This window comes from Microcaecilia unicolor, chromosome 5 (genome assembly GCF_901765095.1).
Source record: "Microcaecilia unicolor chromosome 5, aMicUni1.1, whole genome shotgun sequence".
In the NCBI taxonomy this organism is placed as follows: Eukaryota; Metazoa; Chordata; class Amphibia; order Gymnophiona; family Siphonopidae; genus Microcaecilia; species Microcaecilia unicolor.
Window position 1 is genome coordinate 105,321,212 of NC_044035.1, and position 21,232 is coordinate 105,342,443.

Consider the following 21,232-nt stretch of genomic DNA (forward strand, 5'->3'; position numbering starts at 1 on the left):
AATGCTCAGAATTAGAAAATAATCAATAAGAAACTAACAAAAACAATTCCCAAAAGGGATTAATGGAAATTAAATTTTTTATATTTGACCACAATTTTTTTTTTGGGAGCAAGATCTGGAAAAAGAAGAATAAAAAATGAAAAAAAAAGAGAGGAGAACACAAAATCAACCCGCGTGTCCTTATTTAAATCTGGAAAAATTTGTATCTTTTCACCCAAGAACTTGTCATTCAAATGTTTAAAATATAATCTGAAAACATTATTACGATCGGATTCAAATGCAAATGAAACTAATAAGGTAGATCGATGAGTAACAACTTCCAGTGAACTTTCCAAGAGATCGGTTATATTGAGTCCAGGTTGAAGTTCCAAGCCTCTGGATTTAATTCCATGTATAGTCTGGGCTCGAGTAATAGGAGGAACAGCTTCTGTTGGAATTAGCAAGATTTCTCTAAAATATTTTTTCACCATATCAATTGGAGACAGTACTGAAATTTGCGGGAAGTTTAAGAATCTTAAGTTATTCTTTCTGGCTTGGTTATCAAGATATTCTAGTTTTTTCACTAGAATATCCCTGTCTCTAATAATTGTTCCTGTTTGACTCTGTAAATCCTTAATCTCTCCACTTAATGATACAATCTTTCCTTCATTTTCATGTACTCTTGCTAGTATTGAATCCTGTGTTTGTTTTAATGAAGAAACTTCTTCGGTAAAAGTCTTTATAGCTTGGGAAAAGGTGGAGTTCAATCCCTGAATTGCCTCCCACAGATTGTCCATTGTAACTATAGCTGGTTTTGTCAGTCCTCCAGCCCCCGAAGAAACAAACCCTATGTTAGTGGCAGGAATCGGATCACTCACCGTTCCACCTCCCAACATCGATGTTACAGGGGTTGAGGCATCAGCAGGCCCTCCTCCGGCTGCAATCAAGCTCAGCTCCTCAGGCATAGTTTGTTGCAGCAGTTCTGCCATCCTCGGTTTGCTTCCGGGTTGCGGTGGAATGGCCAACAGGGGCGGACTCAATGATGCCGCTTCAACGCTGTGATCCGAGAAAACCTCGGATCCAACCAACGCGGGTGTTTGTTGTTCCTGTCTCCGAACTCCACAATCTTCCAGCGTCTGCTGGCGGTAAGCGGGACCCTCGGGGGTGGAGGAGACTGGTCGCCCGATTTTCCCCTTCCTCTTGCCCATGTTCTCTAGGGGCAGGAGGAATCTCACTCGTCGGCGTCTGCTGGAGTAGGGAGCTCAGGAGCGCACATCCTCTCCCGACGCCATCTTGCTCCTGACTCTATTTCTTACACTTTAATGGTCAAATTAAATAAAAAGATTTTGTACCCCTCATACTATCGAACAGTACGATGATCCCTACCTCTGCTTTCCAGAATTCAGTGACCCTTCATCCACTTGTTGGTCATAATTTGTTCTGATATCATCGAGGCAGCCGTTGTCACCAAATCCTCCCCATTCTGTGTTGATGCACATTCTTTCTTCCTTTTCTTCTATATATTCTATGTTTTTCATCTCTTCCATGTAACACACATTTGTACCAGTACCTAGAAGGAAAAAGAGTTCAGCCATTAACTGACATCATCACTCCTGTGGGCTGTTACATTTTTTGAAGGAATGAATAAACATGTGGAAAACGGTAACCCAATTGATGCAGTGTACCTAGATTTTCATGATTTGAGAGACGTCTGAAGAAATTAAAAAGCCATGGGATAGGAGGCAATGTCCTGTCATAGGTTTGGAATTGGTTAAAATATGGAAAACAGAAGGTAGGAGGGTAAATAGTGGAGTACCACATAGAACCAGAGCTTTTTAACTTATTTATAAATGAACTGGACAAGGCAGTGGCATAACCTCGGGTGGCCACCCCACCCCACCCAGTTGTAGCACACCTAGCTCCTCCAGCTCTCCCTCCCATGTACCTTTTAAATAGCAGATCTTCTCAAGTTGCGACTGATATACACTGCTCACGCCGGCCCTACAGCCTACCTCTGATGTACTCCCACCTATGCGGCAACAGGAAGATGCATCAGAGGGAAAGCTGTGGGGCCGGCACGAGCAGTGTGTATCAGATGCTGCACACTGCTGGTGAAGATCTGAAGGCCTGCCTTACTCAAATCTCTGATTGGTTAACCAATCAGAAACGGTAACCCAATTGATGCAGTGTACCTAGATTTTCATGATTTGAGAGACGTCTGAAGAAATTAAAAAGCCATGGGATAGGAGGCAATGTCCTGTCATAGGTTTGGAATTGGTTAAAATATGGAAAACAGAAGGTAGGAGGGTAAATAGTGGAGTACCACATAGAACCAGAGCTTTTTAACTTATTTATAAATGAACTGGACAAGGCAGTGGCATAACCTCGGGTGGCCACCCCACCCCACCCAGTTGTAGCACACCTAGCTCCTCCAGCTCTCCCTCCCATGTACCTTTTAAATAGCAGATCTTCTCAAGTTGCGACTGATATACACTGCTCACGCCGGCCCTACAGCCTACCTCTGATGTACTCCCACCTATGCGGCAACAGGAAGATGCATCAGAGGGAAAGCTGTGGGGCCGGCACGAGCAGTGTGTATCAGATGCTGCACACTGCTGGTGAAGATCTGAAGGCCTGCCTTACTCAAATCTCTGATTGGTTAACCAATCAGAAACTAAGAGAACACAGTGGCATGCTGGTTCTCTGGAGGTCCATCCTTTCCTACTATTCCATTGCATCTCTTTGGTGCTAATACTGTCCAGTAGAGTCTTTTAGATATCTTGGCATTATTTTAGATTCCCATCTGACGTTCTCCCCACAGATTTCTGCCCTTTGCAAAACTAGTTTCTTCTACCTTTGTCAACTAAGGGCTGTTTGAAGATTTTTTGATAAGAAAACTTTCTATTCTCTTGTATCGTCCCTCTTGGTTTCTCGGCTCGACTATTGTAATATTATTTACTTAGGCTGTTCCTGAACAAATATAAAATGGCTTCAAAACACTGCCGTTAAACTCATTTGCCATGCATATAAATTTGACCATGTCTCCCCTCTATTTCAGGAACTTCACTGGCTTCCAGTGGAAAAGGGATTTATTTTCAAATTACTTACACTTACATTTAAAGCACACAGGAATGGTTTACCCGACTACTTATCTATTTTTCCCATCCCATACTCCCCTGTGCGATTGCTTTGTTCTATCAATGACCATCGTTTAGTTCTTCCAAACCCCAAAACAAGCACAATTAGAATCCACATGTCATCGCACTTTTTATTTCCAGGCACCATTCCACTTGAACTCTCTCCCACTGTATATCCGCTCTGAATCATCTTTTTAAAAATTTAAGATAGTTTTAAAAACCTGGCTATTCAAACAAGCATTTGATTTAGTCTGAGGGGTGAGGGTGTGTTGCATCATTTTCACGATTGGTTTCCTTTCCCTGTATTTCTTTGTCTCCCTTACCCTCTTGGTCTATTATGCTGTCTTCTGTTGTGTGCCTGACTCTATCCTATTGATAAATTGGAGTATTGTTTTAGACTGAAAACCGCCCTAGTCTGCAAATCAGTTTGGGTGGTATAGTAAGTTTTAAATAAAATGAAAATGAAAAAAGATCTGATCTCCCCACAAACCTCCCCAGTTCTGATCTCCCTTCCATTATCCTCCTAGTTCTGACCCCCCAATCCTTCCCAACCCCCCATTCCCCAGCCCACCGCCTTGGTTCTGGTACGTCTATCTCTAGAGTCAACCTGCCATATAAAGAGTCCAGGGGGATCGGGGTATTGAACCAGGGAGTATGGGAGGATCTGAAATGGGATTAAAGGGGAGGATTTAATTTGGGGTATGGGGAGGGTCAGAAATAAGGGGGGTTAGAAAGGGGATTGAGCGAGAGGGATCAAATTAGGAGGAAGGAATAGATGGGGGTGGGGTGGTGTTGGAGTACCAGATCCCTTTATCCAGGTCCTGGCTGATATTTAACTAGGACCTGAATAAGTGTCTTATGCATGGCCATACATGCTTTGGTTTGGGATGCCCAGGTTAGGGGTGCCTCGAGACTTGGGATCTGTGGATCCCAACCCTAGGGCTCCCCAACTTTGAGGCTATGCTAAACCTTTTACTTCTCATTGACAGTACAAACTTAAAACTTCATTTTTTCTCTGGAGATGAAGTTAAGCTTCAGCAGTAACTGGGAAGGAAGTAATTCTCTGTACAGCTTATTAGCATGTAGTTCCATGCATACAGCATTAAGAGTAGTTCAGCACTTTACATCTGGTGTAGTGCTGATTTTTATACACTACACTATGATCCCTTCTACATCAAAAGTGATCATAATGTATAAAAATTGGCGCTAAACTGGAAGTAATCTGCTATACTGAGATTAGTGGTTTATTTCACTGGGATTACAGATTGTAAAGCGTCTTAGCCAGGGAAATAACTTCTGTGCTTATAAACAATTTGTGTTTTGCTTGGATATGGAAGGGTAAATAAGCAAATCTGCGATAATTCACGGTAAATATAGAAATTAGGTAATTCCACTATTTGGGCTATAATCATCTGAATCTGATTGACAGCAGAAGAAATTTTTTTTAATAGAGAAATGTTTTAGAGCCCCACAGAGGGATCCCTGGAAGTAAAACTGCAGAATTTATTATACCTACCCTTTCATAGCTAAATGTTTACTCAAAACAGGGTCTTACCAACAATAAGACCAATTTCACAGTTTGGATCTTCATATGCACATGCCATCATTGTCCCAACGGTATCATTGACAACTGTTACAATATCCAGGTCAAACTCCTACAGTAAGACAAACACATCAGTAATCAGTTGGTAGAATGAGCCTCACCGGACTTGTGGAGGGTAATTTATAAGGGGGTGCCCAGCATAATTCCATTTTAAAGTCACTTATAAATACAAATGCAGTAGACACCTACTTGTTTTTATAAAATACTACTGTAATAGTAGAAAATACACCTACATTGAAAGGGCGGACATTTACACCTGCTCTGGAGCACCTGTGTCCACACCTATAATTTTTAAATATGCGTAATTAGTGTATTTTTTTCATTTTGGGGGTATTTTATCCAAATGGGTTAGTTTTACACATCAGACCAAAAACGGCAGGTGACTGCTTCCACAACAATCAAACAGGGAAGCAAAAAAGTGGAAAGAATAGTTCCAAGAACTGTCAGAAGTCCAATGTCTTCAAAATGAAAATTTATTCTCCAATAAAAGTTACATACACAGTGCTGACCCAATACGGACCATGTTTCGGCAATGTGCCTTCCTCAGGGGTCACAACTTGACATGAATGTAAAAAAAAAGTATGGAGAATAACTGCAATATTAGCAGATAGCACAAAAATCATCAGTAGCAGCATAACGAGTCTGTTCATGACAGGAATGAACCTCACTCCTAAACCAGGGTATGTTGAGGATGATCTCAGTCTCAAATTTACTGCTAACGCAAATATGAGCGTACATGTGTGCTGTATCCATGCTCCAGCAAAACTCTACCCCTGTACTTGTCTACCAGCAAAGTACGCTCCATCATGTCAAAGTGAGAACTTTTATGTGGGCCAGAATTTTATAAGAAGCCTCATTTGTGCAAAAATGATTTTATAAAATTACCCCAATGTGCTTACATTTCTCCTTTTTATAGCTTTTCTCAGCATGTCAACGATATCTTCCCCTTCACAGTTTGTTGCTTTGAAACCTTTAGTCCACTCAATAAGAGTTCCCTGTAACAAGGCCAAAAACATAACAGTATAGAAAACCAAGTTTTTCATGGAAAGGTTGATCAGAAATTAACACAATTTGAATAGCATAAAGATATCTATTTTTTAATAAAATGATGTTGAACATTAAGGAGAAATTAGACCTTACCTGCTAATTTGCTTTCCTTTAGTCCCTGTGGACTGGCCCAGAATGTGACCGATGGATTGTGCACACCTTCCAGCAGGTGGAGACTGAGAAAAAACTGTGACTGTAGAGAGAGCCAATAAGAGCCCTTGCCAGCTAGAGAAAGATCCAATTATAAAGTACCAAAGCAGAAGGAAGCAAAACAGTACGGAAATGGTCTGTGCATCCGAAAGCCTGAGCATCCACCGGCACATTGCCAACAGAAGGTGTGTGCCACAGAAAATATAGTGTCCCAAAGACATGCCCTGCATATCATGCACAACATGTTATGTACTGATCCATAGAATCTTTTTTTTTTATTTTTTAACTATAGAACCACAAACCAGCAACACAGCTCCCAAGAAAAAAAATCAGTTAACTCTTGAAGACACAGAATACCTGAAGGGAGGGATCTGAACCGGTTCGGAGGGACTAAAGGAAAGCAAATCAGCAGGTAAGGTCTCATTTCTCCTTCCTTAGCATCCCTCCAGACCGACCCAGAATGTGACTGATGGGAAGTAACAAAGCAGTAAGATTATGGGAGGGACCCTAGTAGCCCCACCGTTAAAACATTTGCCCCGAAAACAACTTGCTGACAACTCAGGCCGTCCAATCGATAGTGCTTAGAAAAGGAATGCAAAGAAGTCGCCACCCTACAAATGTCCTCTGGAGGCACCAGACAACGCTCTTCCCAAGAAGTTGACTGACCTCTGGTAGAGTAGGCCTTAACTCCTTCTGGAACAGGTTTCCTGAAGAGAAGGCAAGCTGAGGCAATCATTTCCTTAAGCCAACGGGAAATAGTGGGCTTAGAATCCATGAGCCCTTTGCGTGAACCTTTTGATGAGAATAAACAAATGATCGGACCGACGAATCTCCTCCGTAGACTTGACATAATGCTTCAGAACTCGTTTGACATCCAAACATTTCAAGCGACACTGCTCCTCCGTCCTGGAGAAAGAACCTAGTACAGGCAACACCACCGGTTGAGATAAATGAAAATGAGTCAATACCTTGGGTAGAAAAGAAGGAATCGGTCGCAAAACCACCTGATCCGAGCTGAACTCCAAAAATGGTGACCTACACGAAAGAGCTTGCAACTCCGAAACTCGCCTAGCCGAGGCAATAAGCACTAAGAACACTGTCTTCAGAGTAAAGTCCTTCAAAGTATAAGAAGACAAAGGCTCAAAGGGAGGCTTGGTAAAAACTGAGAGCACTAAATTAAGATCCCAGCGAGGAAAGGAGCAGTGAGACGGAGGACGAAGGAGGTTAGCCCCTCTCAAAAAACGGAGCACATCTGGGTGGCTAGCTAGAGACTTTCCTTGGACACGACCTCAAAAACACAAAAGGGCTGCAATCTACACCTTAAGAGAGGCCAAAGCAAGACCTTTGTCGAAACCATGCTGCAGAAATTCTAAAATTTGTGGAATAGATGTGCGAAAGGGAGATATACCAAGCTCCTCACACCACGCCTCAAAGATCCTCCGTGTCCGAACATAATTCAAAGAGGTAGAATGCCGATGAGAGCGAAGCATAGTGGCAATTACGTTCACGGAGTATCCTTTCTTTATCAATCTCGCCTGCTCAAGAGCCAGGTCGTAAGACAGAATCGACCCGGATCTGGATGAAACACTGGGCCCTGTGCCAAAAGATCTTGCCTGTCTGGGAGCCTGAGCAGAACCTCTACTAGAAGCCATTGAAGATCGGCGTACCACAGTCTGCAAGGCCAATCCGGCACCACCAAGATCACGCGGCCCCTGTGCGTCTCGACTCTCTGAAGTAGACGTCCTATCAGTGACCAGGGAGGAAAGGCATAAAGAAGACTGGCCGGACAGAGTTGAAGAAGCACGTCTACCCCCTGTGCCTTGGAATCCTTGCAATGACTGACAAACAGAGGAAATTACGCATTGAGAGCGGAAGCAAACAGAACCATCTTGGGAAGCCCCCAACAGTTCACCACCACATGAAACTCTACATCGCTTAGAGCCCACTCCCCAGGATCTAGCATGTTTCGACAGAGAATGTCTGCCTGGACATTTTGAACTCCTGCCACGTGAGCCGCTGACAGTGCCACCAGATGCACCTCCGACCACTGGAACAGTTGCAACGCTTCTTGCTCCAACTGCCGACTCCTCGTCTCCCCTTGCCGATTGATATAAGCCGCCACGGTGGCATTGTCTGACATAATGCGGACTGATTCGCCCTTCAACAGATGGATAAAGGCCTGGAGCGCTAGTCAAACTGCTCTGGTCTCTAACAGATTGATTGAGCAAAATCTCTCCTGAGGGGACCACAGGCCTTGAGCATACTGCCTCTGACAGTGAGCTCCCCAGCCCTGGAGACTGGCATCTGTTGTAACTACTCTCCAGCTGGGCTGATCTAGAGGCATTCTCTTGGTTAGAGTGGAATCCCATAGCCACCATCGTAGGCTGCTCCTCACATGTGCAGGAAGTGGCAATCTCTGATGTAGAGTCTTTTTGTGATGACCACCGAGATAGAAGTGACCTTTGTAGAGGCCTCATGTGAACCCTGGCCCAGGGCACTGCCTCGATCATCGCCGCGATGGAACCCAGGACTTGAAGATAATCCTTGGCTGTTGGTCTCGGGGACTGCAATAACTGACGAGTCTGAGACTGCAGCTTGAGGACACAAGCTGGCGGAAGAAATACAGAATTCAAAAATGCGTGGGATAAACATAAAGGAATCCTGTTCAGAAGAAATGGATCCTCAGAAGCTTAGCAGAGATTGGGTGGCAGAGCCGGTGGGGGGAAGCGGGGCTTGTGGTTGGGAGGTGGGGCTAGTGCTGGGCAAACTTCTATGGCAGATACAAATCAAGGTCAGGTAACACAAAAAAGTAACATATGAGTTTATCTTGTTGGGCAGACTGGATGGACCGTGTAGGTCTTTCTCTGCCGTCATCTACTATGTTACTATGTTACTATCCAGCTTATTTTCGAACGAGATCGCCGGCCATCTTCCGACACAAATCCTCAGGACTTTAGTCTCCCCAAGGCTACACACCAGCTTGTTCAACTCATCACCAAACAGAAAGGAACCCTTAAAGGGAAATTTACTAAGCTTGGACTTAGAGGCCGCATCCGCAGACCAGTCACGAAGCCAAAGAGCGACGGGCCGCCATGCTTTGAGCCATAGACTTCAAAGAGGCTCAAAGCAAATTGTAAAGAGCATCCGCTAAAAAGGCTGAACCCATTTCCAATTTCGCCACTTCGGCATCTATCGCTGAAAGATCATCAGAAGTACGATCCAAGACCTTTTCAGACCAACAAAAACAGGCTCTTGCTACTAAGGAACCACAAAGAGCAGCCTGCACTGCCAGAGCAGAGACATCAAAACTATTCTAAAACTAGGATTCTATACAGCGATCCTGGACATCCCTCAAAGCTGTACTGCCATCTAAGGGAACCGTATTTCGCTTGGTGACCGTGGACACTACCGCATCTACAACTGGAGGGCGTAAAAGAATCCAGGATAGGATAAAGCCTGACCATAGATCTAGCAAGACGAAAGGCAGAATCGGGCACCTCCCACTGTGCCTGAATGATGTCCCTAATATCCTGATGCACTGGAAAAGTCTTACCTGGCCTTCGAATACCCTTCACCAGCAAATCAACTTTTCTGCGTTCTGCCACCGGAGCCTCCTGCTCCTCAAAATGCAAGGTAGTGGAAACCTGAGGAATAAATTCCTGCAGGTCATCTTTATGAAAAATTCTCACCACTGAATGGTCTTCCCCTGCAAGGAGAGGCTCCGCTCCATCATCCTGTTGAATGAGGTCCTCAGGTAAGTGACCTTCAGGAAACAACTCTGGCTCTTCCAAGGATGGCATTTCCTGGTCAAGGTCAGAAGAAAAATCCGCTGCCTGAGCCACTTTGTAACTACTGATTGCCTCTCCTGAGACCTCTTCACTGGAGCTTCTACCTGAGCAGCTTTGTGCAATAAAAAAGCTTGATACATTTGTAGCACAAACTCAGGCGGGAAACCTCCTTCACACGCTGAAGAAATAGGAGTCTGACTCAGAACTGGTAGAGAGACCGGCATTGCAGGCAGGGACGCAACATTCAGAGAGGAAGATAAAATGGTGGCGCTTCCTGCCAGAATTGGCACCGCCACCGAAGCCGACCCGACTGTACCTGAAACGCCCGAATCTACTACTACTTAGCATTTCTATAGCGCTGCCAGGGTTACGCAGCGCTGTACAAGTTTAAACATGGGGAAGGACAGTCCCTGCTCAAGAGAGCTTACAATCTAAAGGTAAAAACTATGTAGTCAGTGTAGGTATCAGGAATGGGAAGGTGGTTAGGCGCCAAAAGCAAGGGAGAAGAGATGGGCCTTGAGTAAGGACTTGAAAATGGGCAGGGAGGGCGCATGGCGTATGGGCTCAGGAAGTCTGTTCCAGGCATAAGGTGATGCAAGGCAGAAGGGGCGGAGTCTGGAGTTAGCGGTGGTGGAGAAGGGTACAGAAAGGAGTGATTTGTCCTGAGAGCGGAGGTTACGGGTGGGAACATACGGGGAGAGGAGGGTAGAGAGGTAATGGGGGGCTGCAGATTGAGTGCACTTGAAGGTCAATAGGAGAAGCTTGAACTGTATATGGTAGCGGATCGGGAGCCAGTGAAGCGACTTGAGGAGAGGGGTGATATGAGAGAATCGGTTCACGCGGTAGATAAGACGTGCGGCGGAATTTTGGACAGATTGAAGGGGGGATAGGTGGCTAAGTGGGAGGCCAGCGAGGAGAAGGTTGCAATAGTCAAGATGAGAGGTAACGAGCGAGTGGACGAGGGTTCGGGTGGTCTGTTCAGAGAGGAATGGGCGAATTTTGCTAATATTATAGAGGAAGAAGCGACAGGTCTTAGCTGTCTGCTGGATATGGGCAGAGAAGGAGAGGGAGGAGTCAAAAATGACTCCGAGATTGCGGGCTGAAGAGACGGGGAGGATGAGGGCGTTGTCAATAGAGACAGAAAGTGGGGGAAGAGGAGAAGAGGGTTTGGGTGGATAGACAAGGAGCTCAGTCTTTGCCATGTTCAGTTTCAGATGTCGGTTGGACATCCAGGCAGCGATGTCTGAAAGGCAGGCCGAAACTTTGGCCTGGGTTTTGACTGTGATGTCAGGAGTGGAGAGGTAAAGCTGGGTGTCATCAGCATAGAGATGGTACTGGAAACCATGTGATGAGATCAACGAGCCCAGGGAAGAGGTGTATATCGAGAAAAGAAGCGGTCCAAGGACAGATCCTTGAAGGACCCCAACAGAGAGCGGGACGGGGGTGGAAGAAGAGCCATTAGAAAATACTCTGAAGGTGCATTGGGAAAGATACGAGGAGAACCAGGAGAGGACGGAGCCCTGGAACCCAAATGAGGACAGTGTGTCAAGAAGTAAATTATGATTGACGGTGTCAAAGGCAGCAGATAGGTCAAGGAGGATCAGGATGGAATAGTGATCTTTGGATTTGGCAAGGAACAGGTCATTGCAGACTTTAGAGAGTGCTGTTTCTGCTGAGTGTAGTGGGCGAAAGCCGGATTGAAGCGGGTCGAGGACGGCCTGAGAGGAGAGGAAGTCAAGGCAGCGGCTGTGGACAGCACGTTCAAGTAATTTGGAGAGGAAGGGTAGAAGAGAGATGGGGCGGTAGTTGGAGGGACAGGTGGGGTCAAGTGATGGTTTTTTGAGAAGTGGTGTGACTACAGCGTGCTTGAAGGTGTCAGGGACAGTGGCAGTGGAGAGAGAGAGGTTGAGGATGTGACAGATTGAGGGGTTAACTGCAGGAGAGATGTTGGTAAGCAGATTGGTGGGAATGGGATCAGAGGAACAGGTGGTGCACTTAGAGGAAGAAAGAAGGCGAGCAGTTTCCTCTTCGGTGATCACAGGGAAGGAGGAGAAGGAGGCCAGGTTAGGTTGGTTGAGGGAGTGGGTTAAGAAGTCACAGGGAGGAGAAGGCTTGGAAGTGAATTCAAGGTTTATCTTCTGCACTTTATCGCGGAAGTAGTCAGCTAGTGTTTGAGGAGAGAGTGAGGGTGGGGTGGGAGCGGAGGGTACTTAAGTAGGGAGTTGAGGGTGGCGAAGAGGCGACGAGGGTTGGAGCCAAGAGAATTGATTAATTGAGAATAATATTCCTGTTTGGCAAGGAATAGGGAGGACTGGAAGGAGGATAGCATGAATTTGTAATGGGTGAAGTCTGACAGGGTGCGAGATTTCCTCCAGAGTCGTTCAGCAGAGCGGGTGCAGGAGCGAAGGTAATGGATGCAAGGGGTTAACCAGGGCTGAGGATTAATGCGCTTAGTGGGGCAAGAGACAGATGGTGCTAGGGTATCCAGAGCAGTGGAGAGAATTTCATTGTAGGTAGAGACAGCCGTGTCGACAGATTCAGAAGACGAGATGGAAGGGAAGAGAGTGGAGATGTGAGAGGATAGGGTAGGGGGGTCGACAGCTTGAAGATTCCTGAAGGCAGTGGTTATAGTTGGGCGAGGTTGAGGGGGAGGGTGATGAAGAGTGAGGGTGATTAGGTGATGATCTGAGATAGGAAGGACTGAGGTGCCGAAATTGGAAGGTGAGCAGGAAGAGAAGAGAACGAGGTCGAGACAATGGCCATCACAGTGAGTAGGGGTGGTAGAGCATAGTCAGAGGTTGAAGGAGGATATCAGAGTGAGGAATTTAGAAGCGTAGGGGTTGGATGGGTTGTCAAAGTGAATGTTAAAATCACCAAGAAAGAGGGATGGAGATGCAGGATCAAGAAAGATGGTGAGCCAAGCGTCGAAGTCAGTAAGGAATGAAGAGAGGGGCTTATCAGGGGGGCGGTAGATGACTGCAACTCTGAGTGGTAATGGGTAGAATAGCCGGATGGAGTGAGCTTCAAAGGACGAGAAGCAGTGGGACTGCGGTAGGAGGAGGGGTTGGAAACTACAGGAGGGCGAGAGAAGTAGCCCGACGCCTCCACCGCGGCCATCTGGGCAGGGAGTGTGGGAGAAGAGATAACCTCCATGACAAAGTGCCGCGACTGAGGCAGAGTTGTCAGGGGAGAGCCAGGTTTCAGTTAGGGCGAGCAGTTGGAGGGAACGAGAGATGAAGAGATCTTGGGTGAAGGGCAGTTTGTTGCAGATCGAGTGGGCATTCCACAAGGCGCATGAGAAGGGGAGGGAAGAGGGGGGGAGGAGGGGAATAGAGACGAGGTTGGAGACATCACGGAATCGTTTGCATGGATAGGAGGAGGACAGGTGAGGGGGGCCTGGATTAGGATTAATGTCTCCCGCGGATAGCAGGAGGAGGAGCAAGAGAGTGCGGAGGAGGGTGGGGGAGGTCGGGCGACGAAGGCGGGGTGCACTTAGGAGGAATGGTGAAGGGTTAATGGTAGGAAGGAGGTGTTGGAGATTAAGGGCTAGGAAGGATGAGGGGGACAAGAGAGATGGTGAGGTGGTGAGGGATGGGGTGAATAGGGTATTGCCGTAGTGGGCAGGACGGGAGGGAACACAGGTGGTCAATGAGTTCCAGCGGTAGACAGCGGTAAGGGGAGGGGAAAAAGATTAGGAAGGGACAGGGCAAGGAAGAGGATGTGGACAGGGGCCAAAAGTAGTGATTGCGGTGTGACAGGTGTAAGTGTAGTGACTGAGGTGAGAAGCAGATAGATAGAGCGAAGAGCCGGAGGCTTGGAATTGGAGGGATTGATGGACTGGAGAGTGGGTAAGTCAGTGGCTGGCAAGTTAGCAGGCAGGCAAGTGAGGCAGTGGCTGCCAAGCTTGCAGGCGGAGTGGAGCAAGCTGGTGCGGATGGACAGGAACGAGCAGGGAGAGGCAGGGGAACAGGTAAGTAAATGGCTGTCAAATTAGCAGGTTGGCAGGTAAATAAATGGGTGACAAGCTAGCAGGCGGGTTGGGGCATGATGGGGATGATGGACAGGAACGAGCAGGGAGACGCTGGAGAGCAGGTAAGTCAAGGGCTGACAAGTTAGCAGGCAGGCAAGTAAGTCAATGGCTGACAAGCTATCAGGCGGGCTGGAGCATACTAATGCAGAAGGACAGGAACGAGCAGGGAGAAATTGGAGAGCAGGTAAGTCAATTGCTGATGAGTTAGCAAGCTAGTAAGCTAGTAGGCAGGCAAGTAAGTCAATGGCTGACAAGCTAGCAGGTGGGCTGGAACAAGCTGGTGCAGATGAACAGGAACGAGCAGGGAGAAGCTGGAGCAAGCAGGCTGTAGCAGATTGACTGAAACAAGCAGGGAGAAGCTGGTTCAGGTGGATTGGAACACGCTGGAGCAGATGTACTGGAGCAGGCAGGCTGGAGCAGGTACTGGAGTAAGCAGGGAGAAGCTGGTTCAGGCAGACTGGAGCAGGTGTACTGGAACAAGCAGGGAGGAGCTGGATCAGGCGGACTGGAACACGCTGGAGCAGATGTACCGGAGCAAGTAGGCTGGAGCAGATGGGCTGGAACAAGCAGGGAGAAGCTGGTTCAGGCGGACTGGAACACGCTGGAGCAGATGTACCGGAGCAAGTAGGCTGGAGCAGATGGGCTGGAACAAGCAGGGAGAAGCTGGTTCAGGCGGACTGGAACACGCTGGAGCAGATGTACCGGAGCAAGTAGGCTGGAGCAGATGGGCTGGAACAAGCAGGGAGAAGCTGGTTCAGGCGCACTGGAACACGCTGGAGCAGATGTACTGGAGTAGGTAGGCTGGAGCAGGTGTACCGGAGCAAGTAGGCTGGAGCAGATGGGCTCGAACAAGCAGGGAGAAGCTGGAACAGTCGGACTGGAACACTGGAGCAAGCAGGGGAAGCTGGATCAGAGGACTGGAACAAGCTGGGATCAGGCGGACTGGAACAAGATGGGATCATGCAGACTGGAACGAGCTGGAGCAGGCGGACTGGAACACACTAGAGCATTTGGACTGGAACAAGCAGGTTGGAGCAGATGGACTGGAACAAGCAAGGGGGAAGCTGGATCGGTGGACTGGAACAAGATGGGCTCAGGCGGACTGGAACAAGCTGGAATCAGGCGGACCGGAATAATCTGGGATCAGGCGGACTGGAACAGGCTGGGATCAGGCGGACTGGAACAGGCTGGGAACAGGCGGACTGGAACAATCTGGAATCAGGCGGACCGGAACAAGCCAAGCTGGGATCAGACGGACTGGAACACGCTAGGGCAGCTGGATTGGAACAAGCAGGGTGGAAGCTGGATCAGCGGACTGGAACAAGCTGGAACCGTCAGACTGTAGCAGGCAAGCGGAGAGAAGCTGGCTCGGGTGGACCAGGGACCAGGGAAAGCTGGAGCAGCTGGGCTGCTCTCAGAGCAACAAAGCTGGGCTGCCCGCCACCCCAGTGTAGGAGCGGACAGTGTAGGAGCGGACAGGTAGGGCAGCAGGGCAGAGTAGGGATTACTGGGACAAGAGAAGTGGGTCAGAGAGAGGATCCACACGAGGGCCTAGGGATCGGCTGGCACAGGTCACCTGGCTCGCCACTCACTCTTGTCAGAGAGATCTACGCAGGGCCCATGGAGTACCTGCCCCAGATCACCTCGCTCCCCACTCTCTTGGGCCAGGGGATCGACAGGAGGGCTGAGGGAGCAGCCGCCCAGGACCCCTGGCTCACCACACTCAGAAGGACTAGCACTACAGGCAGGGAGATGACTCGCAGCACTCCCAAGTGCTGACGAGCCGCTGCCCTCTGCCTTGCCGCCCCACTCAGATCTCCCGGCTCACGCTGCACCGGCCACCAGGAAGGAGGGAGGGACAGCAGCCACGTGGACGCTCGGTCCCGCGGCGCCCTACCTCCTGACGGTCGCGCTGCTCTTGTTAATCGGATCCGTTGCCGATCCGATCCACCTGTCCTGCACTGCCGGCCTCCCGCCTCTATGCCCGACCAGGCCAGCGAACAGAGCGAAGCTCCGATCCCACCACAGCACAGTACCCCAGCGATCAGCTCCCTCCGTTCGCCGCCACCACATCCGCTGCGCCGTCGGCCGTAGCCTGGCCGCTGACCCGCTGGGTCCAAGCCGAGCCTCGGGCCGCGTGGGTCGCGCAGTGCAGGGCAGTGTAGGGCAAGCTGGGCCGCACACGCGTGCAGCTCCGAATCGGACCCCCCAGGCAACGGCACCAATGTTTTAACAGCCCCTGCCCCTTGCTCCGACGATTCCTCCACTGCTATGCAAAATTTACAAGCACCGCTTGTGCCGATTCCCCGCCGCTGACAGATTGAACAGCGGCGGAGCTTTTCTGCCATCGCATCTGGTTAAAAGAGCTGTGAACAAAATCAGCCCAAATTAAAAACAGAAGAGAACCGCCACAAATTGAGAACAGGAGCTGTCTTGCCCATTTAAACTCAAAAGCAGAGGACAGAGAACAAGATTTAATGTTCGTTCGTTTGGTTTTTTTTTCAGCGGCTGCCTCTCCCTGCCTCTAAAGCTCTTCCCCCAAAGAGCTTGAGGAAACTGTCTTTCTGTGCTGAGCTTTCCTGTATTGGTCCTTTTTTTTTTTTATTATGTTTTAACGATTTTTATTGATGACAAGTCAAAAGGCACACATCCTCCTAAACACAGCAAGTTCGGTGCAATCGTACAATGCTCAAAGTAGGAACACATCAAAATACAACACTACTTACAGTCATCAAACTTTCATCATTTTTAACCCACCTCCCCCCCCAAAACTATATTTCCTAGTAAACTGTTTATTGAAATACACCGTAAACATATTTACTTTAAATACTGCTATATTTGTAGTCAACTAGCCCATTAATACTTAAGGATTACCCTTCCCCCCCCCCCCCCCCCCGCACCAGGATCTTCTTTCTCTCCATCCATGTCTCACAGGGTCTGGACTCTTATAACCCCACGGGCCATTGGCCGAGAAGTCTCTATGAAGTCTGTGCCATCGCGTGCAAGTGAGGATTCAGTCGAGGCACTCTAGTGATCTTCAGGTTGACCTTGTAACTTTAATTTACCTATTCCTCTCCATACCCCCTCTCCTATGTTTAAATCTCTTCTTGACAAGAGGTACAATACCAGCAGTTGTATAACTTCAACCAAAAAGAAACAAAAAACCATAGTACAAATACAATCGAATTGTCTAAACTGCCCCCATTCCTTAATTCCGTTATTCTGAAGCTTAACATATTTTATTCAGTGATGACCTGGGGGAGCTTGACTACTGTTATCCAGGAATGATATCTTTCAAGTGAAACCAAAAACAAGAAAAAGATGAAAAGGGGAGAAACCGGTAGTTTTCCCTTTTTTTTTTTTTAAATCAAGCACCGCTCAAAAGAATACTAGGGAGGACATGGGGGAAGGGACTCGGCCACCCGACTTTGACACCCCCGAGGCACTAAGAGACCCCCATGGGCCTCTGCCTCCAACTAACAGGCTTTGTATTTTTTATTTTATTTTTTCCCTGATGCACCTAAACCAAGATTTTAGCAAACTAAAAGAAATACAGCAAGAAATAGAAAAGTATAAGGAATGAAACTGAAGGGCTCACCACCTTCCACCTGCTGGAGACTGAGATTACTGGATCTTTCTCTAGCTGGCAAAGGCTCTTATTGGCTCTCTCTAGAGTCACAGTTTTTTCTCAGTCTCCACCTGCTGGAAGTCGTGCACAACCCATCAGTCACATTCTGGGCCAGTCCGGAGGGACGCTAAGGAATCTTTGTTTACGTATATGAGAAATCCTGCTGAATTTTACAAGAAACAGAGGTGACATTTTGCCAAGCTGCGGTATAAGGGAACCTGAACTCGTGTTAGCAGGGCCGGTCTTAGGGCGAGGCGACCGAGGCGGCCGCATAGGGCCCCGCGCTCAAGGGGGCCCTGCGCGGCGCGCCTGGGGTCGCCCTGCCCGCCGCTCCCCCCTCCCCCCGACGATTGATCGCTGTCCTGTTAAAAAATTGAGAAGCGGTCGAGTAGCAGGCAGTGCCTCGCGTCTGCCCTGCTAGTAAAAATCTGCACATTGTCGGGCCGGCCTTCCCGCATTAAGTCCCGCCCTCCTCCGAGGTAATAGGCTCTTCCCGCATTAAGTCCCGCCCTCCTCTGAGGTAATAGCCTATTACCTCAGAGGAGGGCGGGACTGAAGAGCCTATTACCTCGGAGGAGGGCGGGACTTAATGCGGGAAGAGCCTATTACCTCAGAGGAGGGTGGGACTTAATGCGGGAAGGCCGGCCCGACGACGTGCAGGAGATTTTTACTAGCAGGGCAGACGCGAGGCGCTGCCTGCTACTCAGCGCTTCTCAATTTTTTAAAAAAAGTTAGTGGGTGCAGCAGGAGGAGAACAGAGTTGGTAAGTGGGTCGGGTCGGGTTGGGGGGGGACTCAGATGGGAGAAGGGTGTGGGATGGGGGTTCTCAGTTGGGGGGAGGGGGTAAGGGGGACTCAGATAGGAGAAGGGTGTGGGATGGGGGTTCTCAGTTGGGGGGAGGAGGTAAGGGGGACTCAGATGGGAGAAGGGTGTGGGATGGGGGTTCTCAGATAGGAGAAGGGGGCTGGAACTGGGGTTTGAGAAGGGGCCATATGGGAAATGGGGGCCATGCTTGGGGCTGGTGGGAAAATGGGGCATGCGTGGATCAGGTGGGAGAATGGTTCTGAGGCTGAAAAGCGGGGCTCTAACACAAGGCATGTGGATGAAGGGGGCTGAAAAGGAGGGTATGTGGGATAAGGGGGCTAGTACTGGGACTGGAGGCTGAAAAGGGGCAGGGGCTGAAACTGTGGGTACTGGGGGCTGAAAAGGAGATAGGGAGAAGTGGCTGGGGCTGAAGCTTGGGACTGGTGGGAGAAAAGGGCTGGGGCTGAAACGGGGGACTGGTGGGATAGTGGGGCAGATCCTGGATGGAAGGGGGAGCGAGAGGGAGGGCAGACCCGGATGGATAGGAGAGGGAGGGCAAATGGTGGATTGAAGGGGCAGAGAGAAAGGGCAGACAGTGGATGGAAGGGATAGAAAGGGCAGACAGTGAATGGAAGGGGCAGAGATAGAGGGCAGATGTGCACGGAAGGGGCAGGGAGAGAGGGCAGACATTGGATGGAGGGGACAGCAGAGAGGGCAGACACTTGATGGCAGAGAGAGAGCGCGAAGACAGATGCTGGATGGAAGGAAGACAGTGAAAAGAAGATGAGGAAAGCAGAAACCAGAGATGACAAACTGTAAATAAAATATATATTTTTATTTTTTTGCTTTAGGATATAGTATTGTAGCTGTGTTAATAAATGTTTATAATAGAACATGTAAACAATAAGGTAATCTTTTTATTGGACTAATTTTAATACATTTTGACAAACTTTCGGAGAACAAAGCCCCCTTCCTCAGGTCAGGATAGGATACTATAACAGCTCTATACTGTATTGGCCTGAGGACGGAGGTTTTGGCCTCTGAAAGCTAAATGTATTAGTCCAATAAAATGGTATTATTTTATTTTCTATATTTGTTTTGTTTCTATTTGTTAATTTGTAAAGTGGTGATTAGTATTTGTTAGTTTTTTTTTCAAATTTACATCTGTTGTCTTTATATTTTGCACAGTACTAGGGGACATTTTCTGTTTCTGTGGTGTTGCATTGTATGCAGAGTCTGGCATCTTGGGGGTTCAGTTTAATTTTTGTCTAAATAGAAAGTTTAAATATTACTACTTATTCTATAGTGGATTAGGGTGTATCTGTGTTTGTGAAAAAGACATGGTTTTCAGTTGGCATTGACTGTGCAGGATCGACAAGCCCTGGAGCTGGGGGCCTTGGAGCTCGGAGGGAGGGGTGGCCGGCTCTGGAGCTAGGGTTGGGGGGGCGGAGTTAGGGTGGGGGCTGGGCTAGGGTGGGGCCCCATCAAATTGGTCTGCATAGGGCCCCGCACTTGCTAAGACCGGCCCTGCGTGTTAGTGCGTGGTTTTTGACATGTGCTGAGGCCCGCTTTTACTGCAGTGGGTAAAAGGCTGTCTTTTTGAATGGAAAACAAATGGCCACTTCATCTTTGAGTCAAGTAACAGTTTATTTACTTATTTTAAAAAACTTGCACCCCACCTAACACTAAGCAGCTTACAAGCGTTTCATGTTCCAGTTTATCTTTTCCTAAATAGGTATCTGTTTTTTTTTTTAAAAGACATGTTTAAGGAACTTTTCAGGACATGTTTATATGTGTTGAATTTATGAACTGTACTGTATTGACCAATTTACAAAGTGCTGTCTCTGAAAAGCACCATGGTATACAAGTTCTAGGAAGGGTATTGATGTTTACCAGGATTCAGTTAACCCCACTGCCACATTTTGTTTACTTCAGATCCAAAGCGAAGACAGCAGACATGGCTGATTTTCAAAAATTGTTCTGTTTATTTACCTTGACAGGGAGATCTATGAAATCTTTGACTTTTTAAGGTCAGATCCATGTATTTATTTATTGTTATTGCATTACTAAATGATTTTGCATCTCAAGTACAGAAACTACAGAAATACATTATGTCCAGCTTCACAAAAAGCACTATTCACAACAGAAATACTGTTTACAATATTAGAGCCCACATTATGGGGAATAAGAAAAAACAATATACAAAACAAAGGGAAATCCGAAGGGGCCCATGCCCTCATATAAACATATGCTACCCATCTAACTACACCCAGTGCTTTTTTTGTAGAAAAAAAGGTGCCGGTACTCATTATGGGCGGGGTCACCACATATGGCTCCACCCCTATGATAGCCACACCCACATTAACCACACCCCCTACACCAGCCATGGCGCATATAAACAGACATCATTTAAAATATTACAGTACTATAGGAGAAAAAAAATATCGTGATTTTTTTCATTATAAATAATCAATGTAAGCTCTTACAGCTCCAGTATACCCAGTGCAAAATAAGACAGCCAATGTAAATTCTCAAATTGGACATATTACAAACACTAAAATGAAAATAAAATGATTTTTTTTCTACCTTTGTTGTCTGGTGACTGTTTTTCTTTCCATATTGGTCCCAGTCTGTGATTCTGCTTTCCTTTGTTTTCGCTTAACTCTTCTGTGCCATTTGTCATTTTTGTCTCCTTTTTCTTTGCTTTCTTCAATATTTTTCAGGCTCTCTCTGTCCAGATTTAATTCATTCTTACTATCCATTCTTTAATTTCCTTCATCTACCTGTGGCTTTTCATCTTTTCCTCACCCTTGTTCTCCCCATGCCCTTCCTCTTATTCTCCAGTCTTTCTCTATTCCCCTTTTCCATCCAGCAGCTCTGCTTTCTCTCCCCTATTTCTTTCTGCATTCTTCCATCCAGCGTCTTCCCTCTTTCTCTCCCCATCTTTCCGTTTTCCCTCTCTCTCTCCCCATCCTTCCATCTGTTTTTCCCCCTCTCTCCCCATCCTTCCATCTGTTTTCCCCCTCTCTTTCCCCATCCTTCCATCTGTTTTCCCTCTCTCTTTCC

At 47.6% G+C, this 21,232-nt stretch overlaps 1 protein-coding gene across 1 annotated transcript in view; it reads right to left on the reverse strand.

Moving 5' to 3' along the window:
* Window positions 1-21,232, reverse strand: part of LOC115471270 (putative hexokinase HKDC1) — a 220,313-nt gene that overhangs the window by 40,491 nt on the left and 158,590 nt on the right. Inside the window, exons 13-15 of the mRNA XM_030204972.1 lie at window positions 5,619-5,714; window positions 4,672-4,771; window positions 1,366-1,549 (exon numbers count right to left, since the gene is read on the reverse strand). Coding sequence (XP_030060832.1) covers window positions 1,366-1,549; window positions 4,672-4,771; window positions 5,619-5,714 — 380 coding nt within the window. The remainder of the gene's footprint in view (window positions 1-1,365; window positions 1,550-4,671; window positions 4,772-5,618; window positions 5,715-21,232) is intronic.